Here is an 8,910-nt window from a genome sequence, read left to right on the forward strand (position 1 = left end):
CAAGTTCGTGGGTGTTCTTTTGTTTTCTTACTTTGTTCACAATGGGGGCCAATATTGTTTTCGAAATTGCCGTTGTGGAAATTTTAGGGTAGGTACCTAGGTACTTACTGATTACTTACTATGACGACATCAAGTCTCATAATTGAACTAACTCATTACACAGAATCAATATAAATTATTTATGATACATCGATTTTTAGATAAATGCTGTGCCTATTTGTTTTAGTTTGAATAAATAAGGATTAGGGACCTAAAAATTTGAAAAGGAGATAAATGATCAGGCGTTCTGCTCGTGTGATGCATTCTGTGGTTTACCACCAACCTTATTTATAAGGTAGGTACCTATTTCAAACCACATTGGTTATCTTATATCTACAAAATTTACAAAGACATTTATCAATTCGATCGACACTTTTCAACTTCTACTTCGAATAAATTATAAAAACATGTATTCTGACAATAAATCGCCGCAATGTTTCTCTCGAACTAGTATCTGTGACATTTCCCAGTTCCCTCGTAAAATACCCGGCAAATGGCAAATACTATGCACGCCCGATATTGTTTCGTTAAATTTTAAATTTCGAACTATCACTCCAAGGATTTCAGGGGAATCTTTTGTTAGAAGTTTTCACAAACTTACAAACGAAAATATAGTATAATGAATAAGTACCTACCTAATGTTCTCTTGCTATCTATATCGTATACCTTTAAACAAGCAATTCTTGTTTATTTATTTATTTATATAGGTATATATTTCGGGGATCTCGGTAACGGCTCTAACAATTTCGACGAAATTTGCTATAAGTATGGAGATTTTCGGGGGCGAAAAATCGATTTAGCTAGGTCTTATCCCTGGGAAAACGCTTATTTTTGAGTTTGTATACGTTTTCCGAGCAAAGCTCGGTCTCCCAGATATTCTATATTTATTTACGAATAAATTACTTTAAGACATGTTTAAAGACCTCAAGGTGAACTTTATCTCGATCGAACACGTGTTACTTGGTTTATTTTGTAGCGTCGTCCAACTTGCACACTGTTAACTTTACTGTACAAGTAAAAAGTAAATTTGGGGCTAACATTTGCTTATCAGTTTACCTAAACACAAACACTTTTTATCATAATGCGATTAGAGGCGACCGATTTGGTAACCAATCGTCTCTCGATACTCCTACAAGATAGACATGAGTTTCTGCGGAAAAGTGGTGATAGTTACGGGTGCGAGCTCCGGCATCGGCGCAGCTGCCGCCATCTTGTTTACGAAAGAAGGCGCTCGAGTCGCCATCGTCGGTCGAAATGAGAACAAACTCAGTAACGTCGCAAAACAATGCGCGGGAAAAGGAGAAACACCTCTTGTCATCAAAGCAGATGTATCCAACGAAGAAGAAGCTAAGAGTATAGTTCAACAGACTATCGACAAATTTGGAAAATTGGATGTCCTAATCAATAATGCTGGCTTCACCAAACCAGGCTCGCTACTCGACGGAAAGATTCTCGAAGCATACGACGATATAATGAAAACGAACGTCCGAGCTGTGATCCATCTGACAACACTAGCAGCTCCTCATTTGATAAAAACAAAAGGGAACATCATCAACACGTCTAGCGTGGTGTCTCTCCGCGTCCTTAGCGCACCGACGCAAGCTGCTTACTGCATTTCTAAAGCAGCTTTGGATCATTTCACGCGCTGCGCTGCCTTAGAACTGGCACCTTCGGGCGTTAGAGTGAACAGCGTCAATCCAGGACCAGTGAGAACCGATGCTCTGGAAAATGCCGGCGTAATGAATGCCGATGCTGTGTGGGATAGTTACAAGAGCAAAACAGCCCTGAACAGGATTGGTGAGCCCGAGGAAATAGCTGAGGTCATGTTGTTTTTAGCCAGTGACAGGGCGAGGAGTATTACTGGATCTATTTATTTGTCTGACAATGGGTTTATACTTAAAAATTAGCATAATTTATAGTTTTTTTTTACTTTTAAAACGCTGATAATTTAATAATAATCTTCTTCGTATTTTGTAATAACTACTAAACTACCTAATAAATATTGACATAACTTAATTTTCCAATTTACGAGTACTTATCCTCCTGAGACCCAGAAGCAATATTTTTGTTTGTTTTCGTTATCGATGTTTAACTGTATCGTTAAACATTCATAAAAGTATATTCAGGACTGATAATTGTGACGTTCCAAGGGGAAAAGGTACATTATGGTGGCTGGCACTTACGTCGCATATCACCGCAATAGTATTTGAGCGGCGTTAATAATAGCGTAGGCGCCAACCGCCATAAGGACCCATAAGGATCTTTACCCGTGGGACGTCACAATTTTCCCGATACGATTCGCACATACTTGTATTACTTGTGTGGATTATACTTATCAGTTTGCTTGCAAAAATACAAACAATATTTTATCATAATGAGATTACACACAAACGATAAATTAGCTTTACCAGTCGTCTTTTGATATTCTTACAAGACAGATATGAGTTTCTCCGGTAAAGTAGTTCTCGTGACGGGTGCGAGCTCCAGCATAGGAGCAGCCACCGCCATCTTGTTTTCTAAAGAAGGAGCCAGCGTCGCAATTGTTGGCAGAAATGAAACTAAACTCAGCAACGTTGCGCAGAAGTGCGCGCAAGAAGGAGCGCAACCTCTCGTCATTAGAGCAGACGTTGCCAATGAAAAAGAAGCCAGCACTATTATCAAGAAAACGGTAGATCACTTCGGAAAGCTTGATGTTCTAGTGAATAACGCTGGTGTTTAGTTTTTAACGCCATTAAGTATATCACCTCATTCATTCCCACCTTTTTGTATATATTATGTCGTTTGGGGAAAAAAGTAATAAGAAGGAAAAGTCGGTCAAATGAAAGAACACGTGCGGTGCGGACAATTTTTTCACGTTGCAAATTATTTCTGAAGAACTGCGGAATACATTGAAATATTGCGGAATCATTGTTGTCTTGAAGACATGGACCGGGGGTGAGTGTAGGGCTCATATCTATTTATTTTATATTTTGTGTTTTTTTCCACCCTTCATATGAAACGGGTGTGGATTTGGCGAGGCCATTGAACCAGCGCAAGGCATAAGTCAAAATCCACGCCGAACCGGCTGGAAGGCTTAATTTTACATTTGGTCTTCGAGCCGGATTTGTAAAAATTCGGGCTCACTTTGTCGGCGCCTCGGCAAATCTCACCCGTTTCTTTTCATCTTTATATTTCGAGCGGTCGAAATATAATCATTTTATCATTGCGGTTTCATATCATAAAATTTTGGGGGAATTATTTATTTATAGGTCACATTTTTTAATATTTTATATATATTGACTGGGGATTTTGTTTTATTTCATTTCATTTTCCATACATTCCATCTTTATACGTCGCGGATTTTTGAAATTCAATTTGTCATAAATTGATTTTATTGGGTTTGACATATTAAATTAAAACAGTTTGGTTGCTAGGTTACCATATCGCCTGATTCAGATAATATAGGGTTATTTCGTTCTGTTTGATAACTGCTATAATAGCCTAGCGGCTGTAGTAGTTGCTTAATGTTAGTGAGGTCGAGGGTTCGATCCTCAGCTAAGGTGGGGTTTTTGGATTTTTCTAAGCTTTTATATTTCTAGTAAAAGCGGTATAGAGCATTATTTATCGGTAATTAATGCAATTTCGGTAGATGAAAAGTTTTTCCAGGGGTTTTAAACATTTTCATTCAAAGTTTGCGGAATAAATATTTCATAATATATATATTGAAGTTAGCGGTAAAAACTCAATATTATATTATTACAAGGTGCGGTTTCAATTTAAAGATTTATTGCGGTGCGGTACGCTAGAAATAAAAATAATGTATAATAGCTATTTGTAGTTTTCATGGTGTGGTTCTTGTTCGGGTTCGGGATTCTATTGATTATATTTATTTCGATTTCGTATTCAAATACTAACGTAAACATGGCGGCAGCTAGGCGGATACAGTTGCTTCAAATGAAATATCATACGGCATGTCGTAGTATTGATGTATTGCATGGATTGGCTCATAATCCCGAATTGTCTTCGGAACAAGAAAGTGATTTTATGGTGCGGTTTCAAGATTTAGAGAAAGTTTATGAGGCATTTACGGAAATGTTTTATGAACTTCAGCTCTCTGCTGCGGATATAGAGAGCTTTGATTTGGAAAGTCATCTTCTGGAGTACGAGGCGTACAACAAGAAATATTATTTTATAAAACAACGCCATTTAGGGTTGACTAATTTGAACGCTTCAGCTAATGCGGACAATAGCTGTAGCAGCGGTAGCGGTAATGACAACCCTAAGAGCGCGCGGAATAGGGCAGTTCTCCCTAAAGTCAAACTCCCTACCTTTGCGGGACAGGTGGAAGAGTTTGTTCCTTTTATGGAATTATTCCAGTCTTTGGTGGGCAATGATACCACATTATCGGATACTGAAAAAATGTATTATTTGGTGGGGTCGCTTTTAGGTGAACCAAAGTCCTTGACCCAGCATTTGTCGGTCACAGGGGACAATTATTCGGTTACGATAGATTTGTTAAATTCACGGTATAACAACAAAAGGTTGTTGGCGGATCGTCTGCTGCACAATTTGTTAAGTACAGCTCATGTCACCACTAAAGGAGCAAGTGGTTTAAAAATGTTTTTAAATACCTTGATGGAAAACACAAAGGCCTTGGAAAAGATGCAGTTTCCTGTTGATTCGTGGTGCTATTTGTTGTTTTATATTAATTTTCAAAAGTTAGACGGCAACTTGAAGAAACATTTTGAAGACAAGCACGCCGATAAAGAGTTACCCACATTCTCGGACCTTATAAAGTTTTTGGAAACCGAAATACGGATTTTGGAATCCAGTGCGGAGCCACAGGCCGATACGTCAGCGGGAAGACGTAGTGGAAGTGGACAGAGCCATGCGGTAAAGGCTCATGCGGCATTTGAGGGTGCGGGTTCGGCGTCGTCGTGTCGACTGTGCGGAAAAGGCGGACACTTCATTGCTAGGTGTGAAAAATTCCTGGAGATGAAACCTGCGGCTAGGAAGCGTCAGGTGGTATCTCTCAGATTGTGCTTCAAGTGTTTAAATGGTCACAACATTAACCAGTGCACTTATAACAAGAACTGTTACAAGTGTAATTCGGCTAAACACCATTATTTATTACATTTCGATCTTCCGGCAACTGGTTCAGATCGTGAACAACGTTTGACGAGCGAAAAGGTTCACAGTTCAAGTGCTCCTATTGTGGGTGTGCCTTTGGCCAGCAGTAGTCCGGGTGGTGCGGTCCCTGGAGTCGCTGCACTGATGGCGTCACGGGCCAGAGAAGCTGGGATATCTCGGCGGAAGGTGCTGCTCGCCACGGCAGTAATAAGAGTACTGGACAGCAGCGGAAACTTCCAGGAGGCGCGGGCCTTACTGGATGGAGGAAGCGAGAGCACATTTATATCGGAGACATGCGTGCAGAAGTTGGGCTTAAAACGGTTTAAGTCTGACGTCCCAATCACAGGACTGAACTGTACTCCTATAAGCGGTTGTAGGGGGGCAGTTAATCTAACCATGGCACCTAGGCTGACGGATCAGCCTGTGCTAGTGACCACGGCTACAGTCTTAAATGAAGTTACCTATAACCTACCTGGATATTCGTTGCCGGCTCAATTAGCGGATAATTATCGGGGACTGTATCTTGCGGATGAGCAGTTCTTTGTCAGTCGACAGATTGACATTTTAATAGGTGAAGATCTACTTGGTGACATTATACTCAGCGGACGCATTAAAATCAAGGATCATATTCCACGGGTGACAAAAACGGTGTTCGGCTACGTGCTGTCAGGTCCAGCCACTATAACGGCTTCTTTATCTGATGCCCCGGAGAATGTAAATACTGTACCATTAGCCACGAAGCGGTTTTTGGCTATGGAAAAGCGGTTCCTCGCGAAGGGGAATCGAGTTCACAAATTGTGAATTGCGGTTTAGATATAGCCTGGGGACACTTACCTTCAGAAATGAACCCTGCTGATGTCGCGAATTGCGGTTGTCGCGCATCAGTGCTCCTTGAGCACCCTTTATGGTAGGGTCTTTATTGGTTGTCAGGTGATGCGGAGACCTGGCCCAGGAATAAATGGATAATGCGGAAGATGCATTACCTGGATTGCGGATGAAGGTAAATGTTCGGGACTTTGTCGGGATTGTTGACAAAGTTAATATTTTTACGCGGTTTAATCGGTTGAATATGTTATTGGCGGTCGTAGCATATTGTTTCCGGTTTGTCAACAATGCTAGGAATTTGTCTGAAAGACTGATAGGGGTATTTGACAGTCTCAGAGCGACGGTTCGCTTTGCAGCGGTTAATTAAACTGGTTCAGCAGGAGGAGTTTGCGGATGACATCCACTGCTTGACCAAGAATAAGAAGGTTTTCTCGCGGCTTTGACGCGATTCACATCTCGACGCGGTATATGCTGAGTGTGATACGCTCAGATTGCGGAAGTAATTCTTCGGGTGCAAATAAGTATTTGGATTATGTGCGGAGATATATGGCTTCTCAGGAAGTACAGCAAGGGCTTAGCGATGGCGCGGCCAAGCTGTCTCATTTCGGTGGTCTATTTGAGGCGACCGTAAAATCGGCTACCTATATCATTAATAATGATTCATTATGGCGGCGTGTCATAGGTCAACAGGTTTTGACGTTCGACGAATTGGTAACGGTATTTACCAGGTTGAGAAGCGGTTCTTAATTTTTTGTCTTCCGTTATGCCCGGTGTCCCAAGATCCTCATGAACTTGAGGTCTTGACGCTTGCTCATTTATTTATAGGTAGACCTTTGCTTTCGGTTCCGGAGTACAATTTTGAGGATAATCCAAACTCGCGGTTGAGTCGTTTTAACTTAATTCAAGCTATGTCTCAACGTCCGTGGAGAAAATGGAGTGAACAATATCTTCATTCTCTTCAAATGCGTAGAAAATGGACATCTCCAACTGATCCGCCTAAGCTGAGCGATCTAGTTCTTATAAAGGAGGAAAATTTACCTCCTCTGAAATGGAAGTTAGGGAGAATAGAGGAGTTGCTACCCGGCAAAGACGGCGTTGTTAGGGTAGTACGTCTAAAAACTTCAACAGGTAGCCTAACGCGGCCGGTTGTTAAAATTTGTAGGCTTCCTTTGGAAGATTAAGTGGAGGTAGCGATACCAAACTGTTTTAGTTTAGTTGTAGTTTTTTAATTATTAGAGTTGAATTTTGTTTGTTGATAAAGGCTTTAGCCTTTCTCGGGCGGGGGAATGTTTAGTTTTTAACGCCATTAAGTATATCACCTCATTCATTCCCACCTTTTTGTATATATTATGTCGTTTGGGGAAAAAAGTAATAAGAAGGAAAAGTCGGTCAAATGAAAGAACACGTGCGGTGCGGACAATTTTTTCACATTGCAAATTATTTCTGAAGAACTGCGGAATACATTGAAATATTGCGGAATCATTGTTGTCTTGAAGACATGGACCGGGGGTGAGTGTAGGGCTCATATCTATTTATTTTATATTTTGTGTTTTTTTCCACCCTTCATATGAAACGGGTGTGGATTTGGCGAGGCCATTGAACCAGCGCAAGGCATAAGTCAAAATCCACGCCGAACCGGCTGGAAGGCTTAATTTTACAGCTGGAATCGTAAGGAAAGCTTCAGTCGCTGATCCAAATGTTTTGAAAGTATTCGACGAAGTCATGAACACAAATCTGCGCTCCATCGTCCAGCTTACCAGTCTCGCGGTACCGTTTTTACAAGCAACTAAGGGGAATATAGTAAACGTGTCGAGTGTAGCATCGACGAAAGTTATTGCTGAAAATTATATGTCGTACTGTGTGTCAAAGGCAGGAGTGGATCACTTTACTCGCTGTGCTGCCTTGGACCTGGCGGCTTCTGGCGTGAGAGTGAACAGCGTCAACCCTGGGCCGGTCAGGACTGACATCTCGGAGAATGCTGGATTGGTGCCGCCTGGAGCCGGCGATATTGCGTGGGAATATGCGAAGACGGTAACAGCTTTGAACAGAGTTGGAGAACCAGAGGAAATCGCTGATGTCATCGCGTTTCTGGCCAGCGATAAAGCGAGGAGCATCACCGGTTCCATCTACGTTTCTGACAATGGTCAATTGTTGAAGTGAAGAAGTTAATTGAAATGTGAGAACCCTATATGGCCTACATTTTTTTAATTAAACATCTGAAATGATAATTTTATTTTCACCATATTTACTTGTACTGAAATAGCTAAAAAATCCTCCTATCTAGTATAATATATCAGTAATTCCCATTAACAAAAACCTCTTAATATTCGTAACTCCCAAGACTTATTTTAGGTAGGTATGTGGTAAATTTTATGCCACCGTAAATACGTGAGACTTCGTGAAACTTAAAATTATTTGTTCCTTTAAACAAAGATAAATCAGTGCTAATAAAATATAAAAACCTAATATAGCAACATAGTAGGTATAGTCGATATAATTAGCGTACGCTTTCGCTTAAAAACTATTTGAGAAATCGTTGTAAATTCAATTTCGTAAATTACATAACAACATATTTCCCAAAGACCATCGAAATATAATCCTTGCTTGTCTCGGCTTTGGCCGTACATTTTTGATGAGAAATCTTTTGATATCATCCCCTACATCTACTTCGATAATGCGAGTGACTCATTGCTTGAAAGAATAGTGAGCCGACTTTTAGCAGAAATCCTAATCTCAAGGTTCAGATTCCTATGCTTCTTCGTACTGTGTCAGTAACGGATTTCATTGAGTCATTTTCACGAGGTACGAAGTGGCATAGAATAGGAATACCTAGGTAACTTGGGCTGGGACTTTACCAGATTATGGTAGGTACCTAAATAAATACCAAAATCACATTTAACGGTCAGCATCAACAAAAGTTGTTTTTTATTAAAGGAA

At 40.6% G+C, this 8,910-nt stretch overlaps 2 protein-coding genes across 2 annotated transcripts; both read left to right on the forward strand.

The window, feature by feature from the left end:
- The first annotated feature begins 1,165 nt into the window (after window positions 1–1,165).
- Window positions 1,166–1,946, forward strand: LOC134657084 (3-oxoacyl-[acyl-carrier-protein] reductase FabG-like). The gene has a single exon (XM_063512636.1). It carries the CDS (start codon window positions 1,182–1,184, stop codon window positions 1,944–1,946), a length of 765 nt encoding a protein of 254 aa, XP_063368706.1. The 5' UTR covers window positions 1,166–1,181.
- Window positions 1,947–2,479: 533 nt separating this feature from the next.
- On the forward strand, window positions 2,480–8,137 carry LOC134656743 (3-oxoacyl-[acyl-carrier-protein] reductase FabG-like). Its single transcript, XM_063512259.1, has 3 exons — window positions 2,480–2,757; window positions 7,081–7,083; window positions 7,647–8,137. Exons 1-3 carry the CDS (start codon window positions 2,480–2,482, stop codon window positions 8,131–8,133), a joined length of 768 nt encoding a protein of 255 aa, XP_063368329.1. The 3' UTR covers window positions 8,134–8,137.
- Window positions 8,138–8,910: the final 773 nt, after the last annotated feature.

Source organism: Cydia amplana, chromosome 19, assembly GCF_948474715.1.
Source record: "Cydia amplana chromosome 19, ilCydAmpl1.1, whole genome shotgun sequence".
NCBI lineage: Eukaryota > Metazoa > Arthropoda > Insecta > Lepidoptera > Tortricidae > Cydia > Cydia amplana.